Below are 20,666 nucleotides of genomic sequence, written 5' to 3'. Positions count from 1 at the left end.
GGTTTGGTTAAAAGCCACTGCAAGACATACAGACCAGGATAGCTACAGTATTATCTTTAAGGCAAACCATATAGATCAAAACAGAACAAAATGAGAGTGAATTTCCAAATATAAAAATGATGACATTTTTCAATTCTTTTGAAGAAGTCACTAGACCAATACATTGCCTCTGACATTTTATTCACACCAACTAAAGTAACTCTCAACTCTGCTTTGCTCCACTCAAAATGGAGAAATGGGGCTTCCCTGGTGGCGCAGTGGTTGAGAGTCCGCCTGCCGAAGCAGGGGACGCGGGTTTGTGCTCCGGTCCGGGAAGATCCCACATGCCGCGGAGCGGCTGGGCCAGTGAGCCATGGCCGCTGGGCATGAGCGTCCGGAGCCTGTGCCCTGCAACGGGAGAGGCCACAACAGTGAGAGGTCCGCGTACCGCAAAAAAAAAAAAAAAAAAAAATAGAGAAATGGTATACAAATAAGTGCATTTTAAAAAATAGTAGAGTAGCTAAGGTATTCATTTTCTGATCAGAACTGGCCTCCGGAATCATCTGACCTGACTTTTGACGGACAGAAAACTTTTCCGCCACTGCAGTCAGCACCTGTAATCTAGCCACACCCATTTCTCCCTGGAGTCAGTGCAGTCAGGTCCAGTCAGAACTTCCCTGCTCCTCTCTTGCTCTCTAATAGCCTTCTTTGTTCTTTTTCCCGCCTTCTAACCAGATTTATTAAACATAACAAAAGTCTCTCTACAAAGCGACCTATACCTTCAAAACATGCTAATACCATACGCTAACACATATATATGGAACCAAAAAAAAAAAAAAAAAGGTCCTGAAGAACCTAGGGGCAGGACGGAATAAAGACGCAGACCTACTAGAGAATGGACTTGAGGACACAGGGAGGGGGAAGGGTAAGCTGTGACAAAGTGAGAGAGTGGCATGGACATATATACACTACCAAACGTATATACACTACCAAATCGATAGCTAGTGGGAAGCAGCCACGTAGCACAGGGAGATCAGCTCGGTGCTTTGTGACCACCTGGAGGGCTGGGATAGGGAGGGTGGGAGGGAGGGTGGGAGGGAGGGAGACGCAAGAGGGAAGAGATATGGGGATATATGTATATGTATAGCTGATTCACTTTGTTATAAAGCAGAAACTAATACAGCATTGTAAAGCAATTACACTCCAATAAAGATGTTAAAAGAAAAAAAAAAAGAAAAGAACAAAGAGAGGGTTTTCGATTTAGAAAGAAATTTCCAAACTCTCATTCATTGGCTGGAGAAATGAAGAGACATAACCAAGTCATACATGGCTTATTGATAGCTGTGTGGGACAAGAGCCAAGAATCTGTTATCTCCAGCTCATTGGACCAAAAAACAAAACAAAACAAAAAGCTATTTTCTTAACTAGTATTTTGATAAGTCAATCCATAGAATGTCCAAAAGCAGCTTACTCTAAAATTAATGGAAAAGTGTCCAATGCACATTCCATGACTGGCCTAACTACTGGAACTCTCGCAGTTCTATAAGATAATTAACACAAGGTATGATTGAGTCCCTGTGACAGGCTGCTGGGGAACGGATACGAAATGTCAAGAGGCCGTTTTGTGCACCGCCGTTGTAATGCCATCGCGTTTCTAGATGATGATAATGTTCCCTGATTCTAGACACACCATAGGAATATCAGTGGGGGCCAAGGTCAGCTTAGCTGCTTGCTGGGCTAGAACAAATATCACCCCAGCATGCTCAGCTGACAGGGTTCTGCAGCAGCCCAGATCGAGTCCTTGTGAACCTGTGCACAGGACTCCAACGGTGGATGGATTCTTCACCGCATCCTTCAGGTGCTGCTCCAAGATCACCTCCATCCCGCTGTCCGCCCCCCGGGCAGGACCCCGAGGTGTGTCACCTTCTCCTTCTTTGTTCTGAAGTTCCAGTCCCCAGTTTAGCTTGCAGGTTACTGCATGGTCTGCAGATCCATCAATAGGAGGCAGCCTACTTTCAGTCAAAAACACTCCAAACACTTTCCCTTCTCAGGGCCTTTGTTAAAGGCTAGATTAAACAAAAAGGCTCAGCAGGTCTAGATCAGCAAAACTATCTTGAAATTATTCAATATTCAAAATTTCAAAAGTGAAAACACTAACCTAGTCGTGGTGGAAAAACTGTGAATCTGGTGGAACTTGCTTCCACCTATTTTGTGGTTTAGTCCTGTTTCACTTTTGAATTACATCGCTATTACATGTGTCTTGGGGAAGAGGAAAACAATAGTCTTTTCAGAATTTAAGTTTCTTTAGATCTTAATTTAATCCTGTTTTCACTGTGTGAATGAAGGCGTCTCCTTACCTTCCAGCCGTGGGTCTCACCTTCCATTAACCTTACTTAGGGAAGCCTTCTTGACCCTCCTGCTCTACCTCATTCCCGTTAAAATGCCACTTGCTCCTCTATTCCTCCCTTCCGTGGCCTCGGTCTGGGCTGCCATCATCCTTGACCTAGACTACTGTAGCAGCTGCGTCACTGGTCTCACTACTCTTACTTCTAATTCTTTCAATCCATTCTCCACACGGCAGCAGACTATTAGAATAGGTCAGATCACTCTCTGCTTAAAATCCTTCAGGGGCTTCCCACTTCATTAGAATAAAATCCCCACTTCTCTCGCTGTCCCACGAAAGCCCTGTGATCTGGCTCCTGCCACCCACCCACCCCCAGCCCCCGACAGCTCTGGTCACTGGATTTCCATTAAGGTTTCTTCTCCATCCGGTCGTGATCATTCACCCTCAAGACTTTGCACTTCCTGTTTCCTCCGACTGGAAATTTTCTACCTCTTCCTAAAATGACAACTTCTTTCATTTTCAGATCTCAGCTGAAATATCACCTTCTCTATGGAAATCTTATCAGCTCACAGCCTCTAAAGATGGCCTCACTTTTGTGCCTTTCTTTGTTCGTTTGTTTTCCCGTAACGTTTATCACAAGTTATCGTTACGTCTTTGTTTATTTGTAATTAATTAACTTATTGGTCTTTGGGGCTGAAAGTGAGCTCCATTAAAAAAAAGAGGTGTCTCTGACTCATTCACATTGGTATTTCCGTTGTCTAGCACATTAACTGGCTCATAATAAGCCACTCAATACATATTTATTGAATGAGTAATCCTTTATTACACACTTTATGTATATTTATATAAAATTTTACAATTTTAATTATGTTTGTATGTGTTCTTTTATTGACTTAATGTCTTCTTCTACTTTACTAAAGTTCTACAAGAGCAAAGATCAAGTCTACTTTGTTCACTGATGTGTTACTGGGACCTTGTAAGTAATAAGGCCCTTGCTGTTATTTATTTCATAAGTAAACGCATTAAATAATTATCAATCAATGGAAGACACTTAAAAAGGTAATACTAAAGAGTCCAGATAGGCCATTGAGTTATAAAACAAAGCAGATGAACTCTGCTTTCAAAATCCTAAACTGGGGAAAGGCAGGTTTCAGCAGGTAATGACTTCCTATAATCCCTTTAATTGCTTAATTCTATCTATAAAAATTAAGATCTAATAACCAGCCTGTTGGATAGAGAATTAATTTTCTTTTTTTTTTTTAAATCAAGGATCCAGTCTTGTATGTTAGCATCTACTTGAAACGAACTTGGTTTATGGGGATAGAATGTACTTAAAAACATCTATGATGTTTAACAACCTAGTCCTTATTTTTTGGATATTGGCCTCAATATAATCTTAATGGAAAGTTCTGTTCAAGAGGTTTCCAGAATTGATATTGGAGCGTAATGTTGGCCTACACTTCTGATCTGTGGGAAAGCTTTTGTGCCATAATGTCAAATGGCTATTGTGGTAAATGACAAAAATGACCACGAGACCCTGTACCTCCTTCCACCCAGCAGTGGAGTCCATTTCCTAACTGTTGAATCTGTGCTGGCCCTGGAACTTATTTTGCTCAATAGAATACGGCAAGAGTGATAGTGTGCCAGTTCTAAGTCTCCATTTCAAAAGACCTTATAGCTTCATTCTTACTCTCTGAGAAACTTGCAAATGCCATGTGAACAAACTTGGCTAGCCTGCTGGAGGGTGAGAACACAGTGAGAGAGACCCCAGTTCTTTCAGACACCTCAGCGGAAGCCATCATAATCAGCTGGCCTGGCCAGTCCACCAGCTGCCTGCAGATGCATGAGAAAGCCCAGCTGTATTAGTCTGCTAAGGCTTACACACACACACACACACACACACACACACACACACACACACACACACACACACTAGAATATAACTCAGCCATAAAGAAAGAATGAAATCTTGCCATTTGCAACAACAGGAATGGACCTGGAGGGTTTATGTTAAGTAAGTCAGACAGAGAAACACAAATACTGTGTAATTTCACTTATATGTGGAATCTAAAAAAATGAAACAAACAGAACAGAAACAGATTCATAGACGCAGAGAACAAATTAGTAGTTGCCAGAGGGGACAGAGGTAGGGGGGTTAGGTAAAAATAGGTGAAGGGGATTGAGAGGTACAAATTTCCATTTATAAAATAAATGAATCATGGGGATATAATATGCAGCAAAAGGAAAATAGTCAATAATATTGTAATAACTCTGTATGGGATTAGACTTGACTTATCATGGTGATCACTTTGTAATGTATTTAAGTGTCAAATCACTATGTTGTACACATGAAACTACCATAATATTGTACATCAACTCTGCTTCAATTTTTTTTTTTTAATGCAAAGTACCACAGACTGGGTAGCTTAAACAACAGAAATTTATTTTCTCAAAGTCCTGGAGGCTAAAGGTCTGAGGTCAAAGTTAGCAGCGTTGGTTCCTTTCGAGGGCTCTGAGGGAAGAATCTGTCCCAGGCCTCTCCCGCTGGCTTGTAGACAGCTGTCTTCATGTTGACATAGTGTTCTCCCTGTATCTTCACATCATCTTCCCTCTGTATGCATCCCTGTCCAAATTTTCTCTTCTTACAAGGACACCAGTCATATGCAAATATGCATTTGAGTGGCCACATGGGGGGAATCATGCAATTCAGCTTGTAACACTAGCCAAGATTGGTAAAGCAAGGAGAACTGCCCATCTCAGCCTAGCCCAAACGGCTAACATACAAAATAGAGAGCCAAATAAATAGCTGTTATTTTAAGTTACTAAATTTTAGAGTAGTTTGTTACCCAGCACAGGTTAACTGACACAGCCATATTTAATTGAATTTCAGTGCATTTACTACTTGGTTTTAAGACTGTAGACTATAGCAGTCTGTTTGAGCTGCTATAACAAAAGATGGGTGGCGTAAACAACAAACATTTATTTCTCATATTTCTGGAGCCTAGGAAGTCCAAGATGAAGGCACTGGCAGGTTTGGTGTCTGATAAGAGCTGTCTTCCTGGTTCATAAGATGGCCATCTTCTCCCTGTGTCTTCACATGGAAAAGGATGAGGGAGCTCTCTAGGGTCTCTTTTATAAGAGAAGTAATCCTGTTCCTGAGAGCTCCACTCTCTGACCTAATCACCTTCCAAAGGTCCCTCCTCCTGATGTCATCACTTGGGGATTAGGTTTCAACATGTGGATTTGGAGGGAAAACAAACATTCAGTCTTTGGCAGTCGACTTTCCAGCTATCGCTAAGTGAGTTACAACAGCTGTGCTGGTTACATGGAAAATTTACTGTGATAAACATTCACTGAAAACATACTTAATCCCTCTAGTACTCCAAGGATGAGCTAGTTGTAATTTACCACAACTAGTTAATTTTTTCTTTCAGGTTATCCTTTGTGAGCTCCAACAGCAGTGATCACTTCAAACTCAGATTTAGTACTTTCCTATCGATATGTCTGCCAAAAGTATGTTCTTCAAGGTATGTTCTTAACCAAGTTTAACAAGGCCTATTTTCTAAAAAAATCAAATCATCACACCTCATAACACCCTCACATAGATAGAAAGCATGTTTTTTTTTATTTTTATGTTCATCTCTAAATACCAATATTTTCACCAAACTTAGTCTTGAGAAGTTAAATTTCATGCATGTAAGAAATGTTTCCCCAACTGAGTAAATATTAAAATGAACAATTCTACTTTTTGACAGACAGTGTTAAATGTGTTTGGTCATCAAATTTGACTTAGTATTACACAGGGTATCCTAATGTTTTGGGGCAATATCTCAGAGCTCGTATGAATCTCCCAACCAACTGTTGCTTTGAAGGGCAGTTTCTTCACCTAGCAGGAAGTTTTTCTAGTTTATTCACCTTTACTTAGAGTTCCATATTTTCCTCTTTTAATATTTCCTACATATTTAAGCACAGCTAAAAATGTGACCAAAAAATGTTCTAAAAGTTTTACTTGGTTACGAAGCTTTACTATTCTCATGCTGGGAAACTGATAATTTGTGATTCTAATTTTAACTGGACTAATCTCACTCAAAAACCCTTCCATGCCTATTGCACATGTTATTGTCCAACTTCATGAAGAATTTAGCAACTACTCTATGTGGAAAATGCTGAGAATTGAGATGTTTTTGCTGTTGAAGGAACATTACTCATGCTCTAAAATGCAATTTAAACCTAAGTGAATGTTATACGCAAGTTAATTTTTATTTTGAAAATACTTTTGTAAAAGTTTAGTTTCTTTAGGATTCTTGAACAAAAATCATAGACACTCCTACTCTCAAAAGTACCACTATGTTCCCACCACCACAGTTTCTCATTCTATTGAGGGCTAGTTACTGTTCAGCTTCAAAGCGTCAACATTTTCCCCTTGTGGCTATCTGGGGACATGGCTAGGTTTTGCCATTCCTTGAGGGTTACACTGCTTTCCTTTATGCGTTGGCTTTAACTGGGTATCTGCCCTTTCCTATGTTCCAGGAAGTCTGCTACTTTCTACCTGGCTCTAATTCAGTTTGTTAATATACAGCATTTATCTGGCTTATGGACATAGAGTAAATCCTAGATAATTTCATCTATGCTTGCCAATTGACTATACCAGATAAGAGCCTTACCATCAACATTAGGCTGCCCAGAAATTCTTTTGTGCTTTGACCTTTCATTTTAATAGTCTGTAACTGGACAATGTTGGTTTGGCATATAATCATCATTTCTTTGGCTGGGGCCCTCTTTCTGTCTTTCATCTCTGGTAGTGTAATAACCTCTCTACCATCTTTTTTCTTTTTTAAATTTTCTTTTTATCTTTGCATATTGGAGGACATGAGAGTTCTCCAATTTTGCTTTGCTTTCTTCCTTACTCTGGAAATGCTCTAGCTCCTTCAAGGGTCTCTTTCTCATCTAATTTCCTTGATTTTGCCAGAATCAACAAGGAAGCATTTCTTGGTGTCATCCTTCCTGAGCAGAAAGTCTATGTGCTAGACCATATTAGACAATTTTTTTCTCCAGAACTATCTAAGTTGAAGTGGCATTGGTGTCTGTGTTCTTGCAAAAATCGCCATTGGAATCCCCCTCTTCAAGACTTCCAGCAGCTTCCCCTGTTCAGAAAATACTTCTTTCCCACTCAACAAATTCGTCAGAGATCTGGAAAGAATGTTTCTCTGTCCAGGAATATCAGTTCGTCTAAAAACAGACAAAGAAATAAAATGTGTGTCCGGTAACAGCAGCCAGAACTGTACCTTTACCTTCCCCTGATTTACCATTTGAAATAAATGATTCTGATAGTTTTAATGATAAATGTAACTCATGTCAGCTAAACTAATCAGTCATTGTGAGGGTCAGAATAATCTTAAGGCAGGTTTTGTCCTGGGGTCACCCTTTGGCGCATCAGATACCACCTGGGACTTACTGTATCGCTAGATACACGAAGATCACTAAATATTTGAAAATGGCTAGGAAACCTTTTTAGGCATCAGATATCCTCAGAAATTCAGATAAATTGGTGGGCTTTGGTTTGTTTGTTTGTTTCTTTTTGCGGTACGCGGACCTCTCACTATTGTGGCCTCTCCTGTTGCGGAGCACAGGCTCTGGACGCGCAGGCTCAGCAGCCATGGCTCACGGGCCAGCCACTCCGCGGCATGTGGGATCTTCCCGGACCGGAGTACGAACCCTTGTCCCCTGCATCGGCAGGCGGACTCTCAATCACTGCGCCACCAGGGAAGCCCTGGGGTTTTTTTTAAGAAAATAGAAGGCAAAAATGCTTAGATAACTGTAATGCATACCAAAAGAAGCAAAAGTGGAAGGAATCAATATTTATTATGCATTTACCCTAGGTAACATGACACGTTGCAAAATGATCTCTGTATTCCTCATAATAAACCTTTAAGTAAATTTTACATCTCTATTTTATAAATGAGAAAACTAAGACTTGAGATCTCTAAGACTAGAGATGTTAAGCTACCTGCCTAAGGTCACAGTGCACCCTGGCTAGTATGCTGATATGCTGAAGCCAGGACAGTAACCCCCTTCCAAAGGCCATGCTTATTCCGCTGTACTTGTCTGGATTCCTGAGAAGCAGAAGCAAAAAAGAAAAAGCAAGGAGATAGGATTGATTTATTTTGATCATATTTCATACATGATTTATTTTCCATGTATGCTAGAACTTAGGAAAATGATAAGTATGTTGTGTAAGATAGCATCTCATGATTGAACATGGAGACCCTGAATGTATATGTTTTCTGCAGAGTAAATGATGACTGAAAAGAATGACAACAAAATTGAAGTTATATTGCTTCGGATCAAGTAATGCGAATCAAGTACTCTATGTCCATGCTTTTACTTCCACAGACCATCAGAGGCACAGTGTAGTGGTTAAGAACTTGGGCCTCTGGAGCCAGACTGCACGTTCAAGGACCTCTTCTTCCTCTCACCAGCTGTGCAGCTCTGGGCAAGTTACTTAGCCTCTGTTTGCTGCCGTTTCCTCCTTTGTAAAATGGGGATGGCCTTAAAGAACAGCTTACGTTGTTGGGTTAAAAGGATTAAATGAGCAATACATAAACATTCTTTAGAGCTGTGTCTGGCTTACAGTAAGTACTTAAAGCATGCTGCCTCATTATCTTCTGCTCTGAATCTCAAAAATCCTGTGAATATCTATCTGTTACGAACATGAACCATAAGGACCTATGGTAGTATCATTAGACGGTTTCTGGAGTTCTTAAAATAGTTCACAGAGTTCTTGGGAACACAATCTGTATCATAAGTAGCTGATAGAGAGGCCTAGACAGCAGGCCATCAAGACCAGTGGTTGAATCCTGATTCTACCACCTATTAGAAATACAACCAGGGTATCCCAGCTAAGCATTTTTCCATGTCTGTAAAATGGGAGAATAGTACCTCAGGGGATTATAGAGGAGATTAATAAAATCATGTTTTGAACAGTATCTAGAGGCTCTCAAGGAATTATTCGTGTGTGTGTGTGTGTGTATTATATATATATATATCATATAATATCATATCAGTTCAGTGCTCTCAAGGCCAGAATATGAATTTCTTTGCTTGGTGTCTTTTGAACTTACCTACCTAAACCTTATAATGATAATGTCTTAAATTCGTGTGGTGTGTTTCAGCTTACTCAGTGCTTTACATCCATCATCTCATTTAATCCAGAAAATCACTTTGTGAGACAGGTATCATTACTCTTAGAATGTAGACTCAGGATCACAAAGTTGCTAAGTAATTGAGCTGGAACTTGAACCCAGATCTTCTGAGTAAAGGCGTCTAATGACAGTTTTTCATGTTTCTCTACTTTCTTCTGAATGTTCTCAGGAAAAAATTTTTAAGAATATGTAGACCTGGAGTTATACATGTCTCCACCATACATGTTACATTGGCCAAAGTGAAACAAAGAAAGAAAGTCTTTCCTAAAAGCAATTAGATAGTTTCAGAGTAGAGAAAAGGAGAAAGAAACACAATGATATGCTTCATCTTTTGCAAATATCTTTCCTTTGCAGTTCTCAAGTCAGTAAGAATCATGTGACAAATTAGTTTACAGAGTTCCCATTGAAATTTGTGAACCTAGAAAAGGTAGGCAGGAAAATAAACTGGACAGACAATCAAACTTTTTATATTTTATGTTTTCACTTATTTTTTAAATATATTCTGTTTTCATACACACACGAATATGAACATTGAGAAACCATTTTAAAACCCAGTAGAAGTATTATTAAATTACAAAAAAGACATAGTTGATAGGGATGTGTAGATAATTACTATGATTTTTTCCCCATAATCCACTGTCAATAACTTATTCCAGTGGTATAAGCTGACATTTACTTTCTTACCTTTTTTAAACTCCTGGGTTTCGGCTAAAGTTCAGTTTCCAGGAAATCCCTCCCCATTTGGGGTGACTGTGTACCACAGCCTCAAATTCCTCCCGAGGCCCTTGCCCATGTACACAGTCATACAACTCACCGTCTGTTCGGGCTGGTTTGGTCGACAGCGCCCATGTGACAAAATTATATCCCTCGGGAAGGAACTGGAATGAAAGAGAACAGATATTACCCACTCAAGGACAGGTTTAGTAGGAAACCATGGACTCTAGCTGGCCATGATCACAAGCTTTGCCAGCAGGCTCTGATTTTTGAATTTTGGTCCCTTGTATCTGTCATGCTTCTTTTTAAAGAGTACTGAGATGTAGAAAATATAAAACCAAGTCTTTTTTATCCAGGAAGCCAGCCCTGCTGATTTTCACACTGAGAAGTTTAAACAGAGAGGTAGAAGATCAGGATATTATAATAACCACTTTCTCCTTGATGGAGAAAAAATAACGGGGGTGTTACAAGTCGAATCTAAATATCGACACCTTGACAAGCCAAAAAGGACTAAAGAAATAAGATTGTGAATCAAGCTGTACTGTGATTCGATTTTGATTAATGAAACTAACGGATTGACTAAATTTTTTTTGGCCCAAGTGATGCATTTAAATGCCTGGTTATTTGCTATTTCATTCAATATCACACATTCCTTCTCCCACACTGAAGAGAACACTGTCACTTAGAAAATCAGGGCTTTCTGTTGTTCCCTGTGACTGTTCTGTGAGCTTGCTTATCAGCTACACAGATGTGCTACAAGGTCTTTAGTTGGCTTGGGACCACAAGTGAGTGTGTGGTGCAAAAAAGACCTCACCATGCAATTTAACAGATTCCAAAAAAAGGAACAAAAATCCTGAGAGAAGGCATTCATAACAGTAAAAATTACGGTTGGTGAAACTTGGCTGAATTGGCTGAGGAATTCTTCATCCTTCTAAAAAGATTTGCCTCATGTATTGGGGTTAAGTTCAGTCCTGAAACGACCTATTTGAAATGCTGTTCTTGCATGTGGCTGAGGACATACTACCCCAAATTAGCCACACACAAATGCCATTTTTAGTCTTTCAACATTTGATTAAAACAAGGGTTCACATCCTTTGAAGCACAATTCTTTATGGTTGCAGTATAGTCAGTAAGCATTGACATACTTATTATGTTCTGATTAAGTGAATATTCTGGTAAGATAAAATGCTACCCATAATCAATTTTTATTTCAATGTTTATTTTTTGAGAATCATGCTAATGTGTTAGACTAGTGTTCTCTGTTTTGAAACTCAGTATACGGAATATAATTGAATTATTTCTTTAAAAACGGTAACCTAAAAACAGAGTAAGATATTAAATATCTTAAAAAGTAGCCTTTTGAATTTGTAATCACTATGAATGTGATTGGAAATAGAACATAAAAAAGGAAATACCTGAATAAGGAATCTGGCCTCCAGAACAATGCTTCTGATAGCTTTAAGTATCTTGGCATGCTTTTAGTTTCCCATTATGATTATTAATATATATCTTTTAAATGATGTTGAAGAAGATGATGACTGGTACCAAGCTAAGGCTATATTCTAAAAGAGCTAGTTGTAAAAATTCCATGATTTATGAGCACAGCAGTATGATTCATAAGAACTGGAATATGGGAGCAAACCAAATATCTACTGACAGATAATTGGATAAACAAAATGTGATATATACATACAATGGAATATTACTCACCTTATTCATATAATAGAATATTATCTAGCCTTAAAAAAGAAGGAAATTCTGTCACATGCTGCAATATGGATGAACCATGGGGACATTATCTAAGTGAAATAAGCCAGTCACAAAAAGACAAATACTGTGTGATTCTACTTACATGAGATAACGAGAGTACGTAGTCAATTTTATAGAAAGAGAAAGTAGAATGATGATTGTCAAGAGTAGGGGCAGGGGGTGATGGGGAATTGCTGTTTGATTGGTACAGAGTTTCAGTTTTTTTGTTTTTCCCACATAAAAACACTTTGTTACCATATTAAGTAACAAGTTTTTTTTTTTATCCCAACCCCCCCTCCCACTTCCCCCCTTGGTGTCCATACGTTTGTTCTCTGCATCTCTGTCTCTAGTTCTGCCTTGAAAACCAATTCATCTGTACCATTTTTCTGGATTCCACATATATGCGTTAATATACGATATTTGTTTTTCTCTGTCTGACTTACTTCACTCTGTATAACAGTCTCTAGGTCCATCCACTTCTCTACAAATGACCCAGTTTCGTTCCTTTTTATGGCTGAGTAGTATTCTGTTGTATATATGTACCACATCTTTATCCATTCATCTGTCTATGGGCATTTAGGTTGCTTCCATGACCTGGCTATTGTAAATAGTGCTGCAATGAACATTGGCGGGGGGCACGGTGCATGTGTCTTTTTGAATTATGATTTTCTCTGGGTATAGGCCCAGTAGTGGGATTGCTGGGTCATATGGTAGTTCTATTTTTCGTTTTTTAAGGAACCTCCATACTGGTCTCCATAGTGGCTGTATCAATTTACATTCCCACCAACAATGCAACAATTCCCTCTTCTCCACACCCTCTCCAGCATTTGTTGTTTGTAGATTTTCTGATGCTGCCCATTCTAATCAGTGTGAGGTGATACCTCGTTGTAGTTTTCATTTGCATTTCTCTAATAATTAGTGATGTTGAGCAGCTTTTCATGTGCCTCTTGGCCATCTGTATGTCTTCTTTGGAGAAATGTCTATTTAGGTCTTCTGCCCATTTTTTGATTGGGTTGTTTGTTTTTATAATATTGAGCTGCATGTGCTATTTATATATTTTGGAGATTAATCATTTGTCTGTTAATTTGTTTGCAAATGTGTTCTCCCATTCTGAAGGTTGTCTTTTCATCTTGTTTATAGTTTCCTTTGCTGTGCAAAAGCTTTTAAGTTTCCTTAGGTCCCATTTGTTTATTTTTGTTTTTATTTCCATTACCCTACGAGGTGAGTCAAAAAAGATCTTGCTGTGATTTATGTCAAAGAATGTTCTTCCTACGCTTTCCTCTAAGAGTTTTATAGTGTCCAGTCTTACATTTAGGTCTGTAATCCATTTTGAATTTATTTTTGTGTATGGTGTTTAGGGAGTGTTCTAATTTCATTCTTTTACATGTAGCTGTCCAGTTTTCTCAGCACCACTTACTGAAGAGATTGTCTTTTCTCCATTGTATATCCTTGCTTCGTTTGTCATAGATTAGTTGACCATAGGTACGTGGGTTTACCTCTGGGCTTTCTATCCTGTCCCATCGACCTATATTTCTGTTTTTGTGCCAGTACCGCATTGTCTTGATTACTGTAGCTTTGTAGTATAGTCTTAGGTCAGGGAGTCTGATTCCTCCAGCTCCATTTTTTTCTGTCAAGTTTGCTTTGGCTATTCGGGGTCTTTTGTGTCTCCAAACAAATTTTAAGATTTTTTGTTCTAGTTCTGTAAAAATGCCGTTGATAATTTGACAGGGATTGCATTGAATCTGTACATTGCTTTGGGTAGTATTGTCATTTTCACAATATTGATTCTTCCAATCCAAGAACATGGTATTTCTCTCCATCTGTTTGTGTCATCTTTGATTTCTTTCATCAGTGTCTTATAGTTTTCTGAGTACAGGTCTTTTACCTCCTTAGGTAGGTTTACTCCTAGGTATTTTATACTTTTTGTTGCAATGGTGAATGGGATTGTTTCCTTAATTTCTCTTTCTGATCTTTCATTGTTAGCGTATAGGAATGCAAGAGATTTCTATGCATTAATTTTGTATCCTGCAACTTTACCAAATTCATTGATTAGCTCTAGTAGTTTTCTGGTGGCATCTTTAGGATTCTCTATGTATAGCATCATGTCATCTGCAAACAGGGGCAGTTTTACTTCATCCTTTCCAGTTTATATTCCTTTTATTTCTTTTTCTTCTCTGATTGCCATGGCTAGGACTTCCAAAACTATGTTGAATAATAGTGGCGAGAGTGGACATCCTTGTCTTGTTTCTGATCTTAGAGAAAAGGCTTTCAGTTTTTCACCACTGAGAATGATGTTTGCTGTGGGTTTGTCATATATGGCCTTTATTATGCTGAGGTAGGTTCCCTCTGTGCCCACTTTCTGGAGAGTTTTTATCATAAATGGGTTTTGAACTTTGTCAAAAGCTTTTTCTGCATCTATTGAGATGATCATATGGTTTTCATTCTTCAGTTTCTCAATATGGTGTTATCACATTGATTGATTTGCATATATTGAAGAATCCTTGCATCCCTCAGATAAATCCCACTTGATCATGGTGTATGATCCTTTTAATGTGCTGTTGGATTCTGTTTGCTAGTATTTTGTTGAGGATTTTTGAGTCTATATTCATCAGTGATATTAGTCAGTAATTTTCTTTTTTTGTAGTATCTTTTTCTGGTTTTGGTATCAGGGTGATGGTGGCTTCATAGAATGAGTTTGGGAGTGTTCCTTCCTCTACAATTTTTCAGAAGAGTTTGAGAAGGATGGGTGTTAGCTCTTCTCTAAATGACAGAATTCACCTTTGAAGCCATCTGGTTCAGGACTTTCGTTTGTTGGAAGATTTTTAATCACAGTTTCAATTTCATTCCTTGTGATTGGTCTGTTCATATTTTCTATCTCTTCCTTGTTCAGTCTTGGAAGCTTATACCTTTCTAAGAATTTGTCCATTTCTTCCAGGTTGTCCATTTTATTGGCATTGAGTTGCTCGTAGTAGTCTCTTAGGATGCTTTGTATTTCCGCAGTGTCTGTTGTAATTTCTCCTTTTTCATTTCTAATTTTGTTGATTTGAGGCCTCTCCCTCTTTTTCTTGATGAGTCTGGCTAATGGTCTATCAATTTTGTTTAGCTTCTCAAAGAACCAGCTTTTAGTTTTATTGAGCTTTGCTATTATTTTCCTTGTTTCTATTTCATTTATTTCTGCTCTGATATTTATGATTTATTTCCTTCTACTAACTTTGGGTTTTATTTGTTCTTCTTTCTCTAGTTCCTTTAGGTGTAAGGTTAGATTGTTTATTTGAGACTTTTCTTTTTTCTTGAGGTAGGCTTGTATTGCTGTAAGCTTCCCTCTTAGAACTGCTTTTGCTGCATCCCATAGGTTTTGGATCATTGTGTTTTCATTGTCATCTGTCTCTAGGTATGTTTTGATTTCCTCTTTGACTTCTCCAGTGATCTCTTGGTTATTTAAAACATATTGTTTACCCTCCATTTGTTTGTGTTTTTTCCCCTGTAATTTATTTCTGATCTCAGAGCATTGTGATTGGAAAAGATGCTTGATATGATTTCAATTTTCTTAAATTTACCAAGGTTTGATTTGTGACCCAAGATGTGATCTATCCTGGAGAATGTTCCATGTGCACTTGAGAAGAAAGTGTAATCTGCTGTTTTCGGATGGAATGTCCTATAAATATCAATTAAATCTATCTGGTTTATTGTGCCATTTAAAGCTTGTGTTTCCTTATTAATTTTCTGTCTGGATTTGTTCATTAGTGTAAGTGAGGTGTTAAAGTCCCCCAATATTATAGTGTTACCGTTGATTTCCTCTTTTATACATACCTCAATACATAAGCATTTGCCTTATGTATTGAGGTGCTCGTATGTTGGGTGCATATATATTTATAATTGTTATATCTTCCTCTTGGATTGATCCCTTGATCATTATGTAGTGGCCATCCTTGTCTCTTGTAACATTCTTTATTTTAAAGTCTATTTTATCTGATATGAGTCTTGCTACTCCAGCTTTCTTTTGATTTACATTTGCATGGAATACCTTTTTCCATCCCCTCACCTTCAGTCTGTATGTGTCCCTAGGTATGAAGTGGGTCTCTTGTAGATGGCATATATATGGGTCTTGCTTTTGTATCCATTCAGCAAGCCTGTGTCTTTTGGTTGGAGCATTTAATCCATTCACGTTTAAGGTAATTATTGATATGTATGTTCCTATGACCATTTTCTTAATTGTTTTGGGTTTGTTATTGTAGGTCTTTTCCTTCTCTTGTGTTTCCCGTGTAGAGAAGTTCCTTTACCATTTGTTGTAGAGCTGGTTTGGTGGTGCTGAATTCTCTTAGCTTTTGTTTGTCTGTAAAGGTTTTAATTTCTCTGTCAAATCTGAATGAGATCCTTGCAGGGTAGAGTAATCTTGGTTGTAGGTTGCTCTCTTTCATCACTTTAAATATATCATGCGAGTCCCTTCTGGCTTGTAGAGTTTCTGCTGAGAAATCAGCTGTAAACCTTATGGGAGTTCCCTTGTATGTTATTTGTCATTTTTCCCTTGTTGCTTTTAATAATTTTTCTTTGTCTTTAATTTTTGTCAACTTGATTACTATGTGTCTCAACGTGTTTCTCCTTGGGTTTATCCTGCCTGGGACTCTCTGTGATTCCTGGACTTGGGTGGCTCTTTCCTTTCCCATGTTAGGGAAGTTTTCGACTATAATCTCTTCAAATATTTTCTCGGGTCCTTTCTCTCTTCTCCTTCTGGGACCCCTGTATGTGAATGTTGGAGCATTTAATGTTGTCCCCGTGGTCTCTTAGGTTGTCTTCATTTCTTTTCATTCTTTTTTCTTTATTCTGTTCCATGGCAGTGAATTCCACCATTCTGTCTTCCAGGTCACTTATCCGTTCTTCTGCCTCAGTTATTCTGCTATTGATTCCTTCTAGTGTATTTTCATTTCAGTTATTGTATTGTTCATCTGTTTGTTTGTTCTTTAATTCTTCTAGATGTTTGTTCTTTAACTCTTCTAGGTCTTTGTTAAACATTTCTTGCATCTTCTCGATCTTTGCCTCCATTCTTTTTCCAAGGTCCTGGATCATCTTCACTGTCATTATTCTGAATTCTTGTTCTGGAAGGTTGCTATCTCCACTTAATTTAGTTGTTTTCTGCAGTTTTATATTGTTCCTTCATCTGGTACATAGTCCTCTGCCTTTTCATTTTGTTATTCTTTCTGTGAATGTGGTTTTCATTCCACAAGCTGCAGAATTGTAGTTCTTCTTGCTTCTCCTGTCTGCCCTCTGGTGGATGAGGCTATCCAAGAAGCTTGTGCAAGCTTCCTGATGGGAGGGACTGGTGGTGGGTAGAGCTGGGTGTTGCTCTGGTGGGCAGAACTCAGTAAAACTTTAATCCGCTTGTCTGCTGATTGGTGGGGCTGGGTTCCCTCCTGTTGGTTGTTTGGCCTGAGGTGACCCAGCACTGGAGCTCTTTGGTGGGGCTAATAGCGGACTCTGGGAGGGCTCACCTCAAGGGCTATTTCCCAGAACTTCTGCTCCCAGTGTCCTTTTCCCCACAGTGAGCCACAGCTACCCGCCCTTGCAACACCAGCAGGTAGGTCTGGTACAGTTTTCCATGGGGTCTACTTCTTCCCCTGGGTCCTCATGTGCACACTACTTGGTGTGTGCCCTCCAAGACTGGAGTCTCTGTTTCCCCCAGTCTTGTTGAAGTCCTGCAATCAAATCCCGCTAGCCTTCAAAGTCTGATTATCTTGGAATTCCTCCTCCCGTTGCTGGACCCTCAGGTTGCAAAGCCTGTGGTGGGGCTCAGAACCCTCACTCCAGTGGGTGGACTTCTGTGGTATAATTGTTCTACAGTTTGTGAGTCACCCACCCAGTGGCTATGGGATTTGATTTTATTGTGCTTGCACCCCTCCTTCTGTCTCACTGTGGCTTCTCCTTTGTCTTTGGATGTGGGATATCTGTTTTGGTGAGTTCCAGTGTCTTCTTGTTGATGATTGTTCAGCAGTTAGTTGTGATTCCGGTTCTCTCACAAGAAGGAGTGAGCACACGTCCTTCTACTCTGCCATCTTGAACCAATCCCCCAGAGTTTCAGTTTTGTGACATGAAAAATTATGGAGATTGATTGCACAACAATGTAAATGTACTTAACACTGTCGAACCATATGTACACCAAAAATGATCAAAACTAAATTTTGCTGTGTATTTTACCACAATTAATTTTTTTAAAGATAATATGTTCCATGATTTAAGCTTGTAGTCTTGTCATTTTCTCCTCTTTTAAATTCATATGTAGAAAAAAATGTAGGTTGAGGAAAGGATGGAATTAAGATTTTTCTATACAGAAAGCTTGAGAAACCACAAGGACTTAGTACAATAGCCTTGGTCTCCATTTTATAGCAGATAGTGATGACAGGAAATATGTTCTTTCCAGGAAATTAAGGAAGACTGTTTTCCTAAAACTTTCTTGTTCTCTAACGTTTTCTTATTCCATTAATTATCTCCCCTGTCATTTGTTTCTTTCATTTCTCCATCCCCACTGGCGCTTTTCATGCAGTCTACCCAACATCTTGGGACTCCTAAATCCATTAACCCAATTTTCCTCACTCTACCTCTTATCTTTCCTAGTTCTTAATATGTATAATGTGGGCTTTATATACAAATTGGAGCTGACTGGAAAGTAGTTGATAAGAGAGGGAGGAAATTTAAAATGCTAGGTAGGTACTCTAAACCATTGAATCAGGATTTATGATTCAAGCCAGAGCTGAGAAAGCAGGCAGTGGCACAAGTGACAAGAGAAATGGCTGGAGAAGGAGCCAAAGGAAAAGAGAGACCAAAGTAAAGACCAGGTCTTCAGCTAGGGGCACAAAGAGACCCAGCATAAGGCCAGGTATGGAGGCTATATAGGATATAGGATCAGTGCTTCCAAAGCTTGTTAAAATTTGAACACAGCCTGTATTCCAGCCATCTATCTTCATTATGGCCCTATTAAACTATTTGCTCCTCCAAGTTTCCATGATTTTATTCATCCTATTCTCAGTCTAGTTAGAGTACCGTCCAATAGAACTTTTTCTGTTGGCAAAGTGTTCTCTATATCTGCATGGACCAGTACAGTAGCTACTACCCACATGTGACTAAAGGCTGATATATTGAATAGCACAGTTCTAGAATGTTCTTCCCTATTTCCAAATCTGTTGAAACTCTACATTTTTCCTTTGAATGTCTAACACTATTGTGAATACTGCCAGTGTTCCACCCAGAGCCTCTCAGACCCCTTTTACTGCTCTGTGTGCCTCTCAGCTTTTGCTTCTAATAGCCTGTACTTATGACTCTTCAGAGGACTGTCCTGAAATTACCGGAGAGATTGTGCACAAAGGGGAAGAGGTCGGAGAGCTTGGGAGTTTATGCCCTGCCTCACCTCCTATCCCCCACTCTCAGGGCATCACTCTGGCTCTGACTGACCAGTCCAGGAGCATGAAAACCCAGCTGTCTGACTCAGGCTAACTCTGAGATAAAACACACTCAAGAGCACCCTGCAGTGTCAAATTGAAGGTACATTCTGCCAGACTTTGCCTGAAATCTTGCCCTTGTGCTTGGCTTCTTTCTCTCCTTGTTCTGCTTCCCTAGATTCCTTACTAGTTTCTCCTGGGAGCACCTCCTTAATAAACCACTTGCACATAAATCCTCATGCTAAGATATCAGGGTCTTGTCTAGGGAATTCTAAGGCAAACTAAAATGCTAAATGCTCTGTGAAACTTCCCCCAGTCCCCAATCAGTATTAATCTCGAATTCCTCTAAGCAGCCATAGCACTTTATTTATTTATATCTATAGTACAGCACCAAGTAAGTGTTAGATAATTACATTCATGACTGGGTCCCCAACTGGAATGTGAGCTGTCTGTGAGTAGGGATCATGGTATATTTATCCTTGTATCCTCTTGCTCCATGTCTCTGTATTATAGATTCTATAACATATTTGTTGAATTTATTCCAATATAAAGGAAAAGGTGGATACAATATTTATCATTTTTAATAAAAAATATTTAATGATTTAAGCTTATTTAAATTGTACAGAGAGAGTTTTTGCCATAAGGTATTTATTTATTAAACTATAGGTTCTTTCCATAGTCAGTGATGTTGGCTAGCAGTTCTATAAATTGAAAAAGATTAATGTAAAAAAATGGTTCATAACTCATAGACAGAGACAATGACAATAATTCCTGATTTTAAGGAGTTCTTCAAACTTTAGATTCTTTAGAAATTCAACTGGGAATGATTCAGATACAATTACAATGATTCAATTAGGTGAATCAGGGCAACACACACAGTAGAAAGAAAAAAAGCCATACCTTTCCCATCTTTTGTTGATCAGAGTAAAACATGGACAATGTTGAATTTCTTGTAGCTCTTTAAAAACATATAATTGAAACAGTAAATACTTATCAGATGAACAAGTAAATAATGTTTAATGTCAAGGAAAAAATAGATCACAAAGTAGTACATATTTTAAAAACCAAAATATACATAGGACATAAAAAGAAGAAAAAATTATACCAGAATGATAGAAATGGCTTGCTCTGGATAGTGCCATTTTGGGTGATTTCTACTTCCTTGCTCATGCTTTGTTGAATTTTCCACATTTTCTACAGTGAATATGTACACTTTTTGAAACTAGAAAACAAATATATTTTTTAAAATTT

The 20,666-nt window shown here is 38.7% G+C and overlaps 1 protein-coding gene across 1 annotated transcript; it reads right to left on the bottom strand.

The window, feature by feature from the left end:
* Positions 1–1,633: 1,633 nt before the first annotated feature.
* Positions 1,634–1,861, bottom strand: LOC309821664 (ragulator complex protein LAMTOR5-like; the record flags this gene model as incomplete). Its single annotated transcript, XM_082653153.1, has 1 exon — positions 1,634–1,861. The coding sequence occupies one exon, from the start codon at positions 1,859–1,861 to the stop codon at positions 1,634–1,636; it is 228 nt and encodes a 75-aa protein (XP_082509279.1).
* Between the last annotated feature and the right edge of the window lie 18,805 nt (positions 1,862–20,666).

Source organism: Grampus griseus (assembly GCF_964374135.1).
Source record: "Grampus griseus genome assembly, chromosome: 4".
NCBI classification, from domain to species: Eukaryota; Metazoa; Chordata; class Mammalia; order Artiodactyla; family Delphinidae; genus Grampus; species Grampus griseus.
The sequence above is the reverse complement of the archived record's forward strand: the minus strand, read 5'-3'. Positions and strand labels throughout refer to the sequence as shown.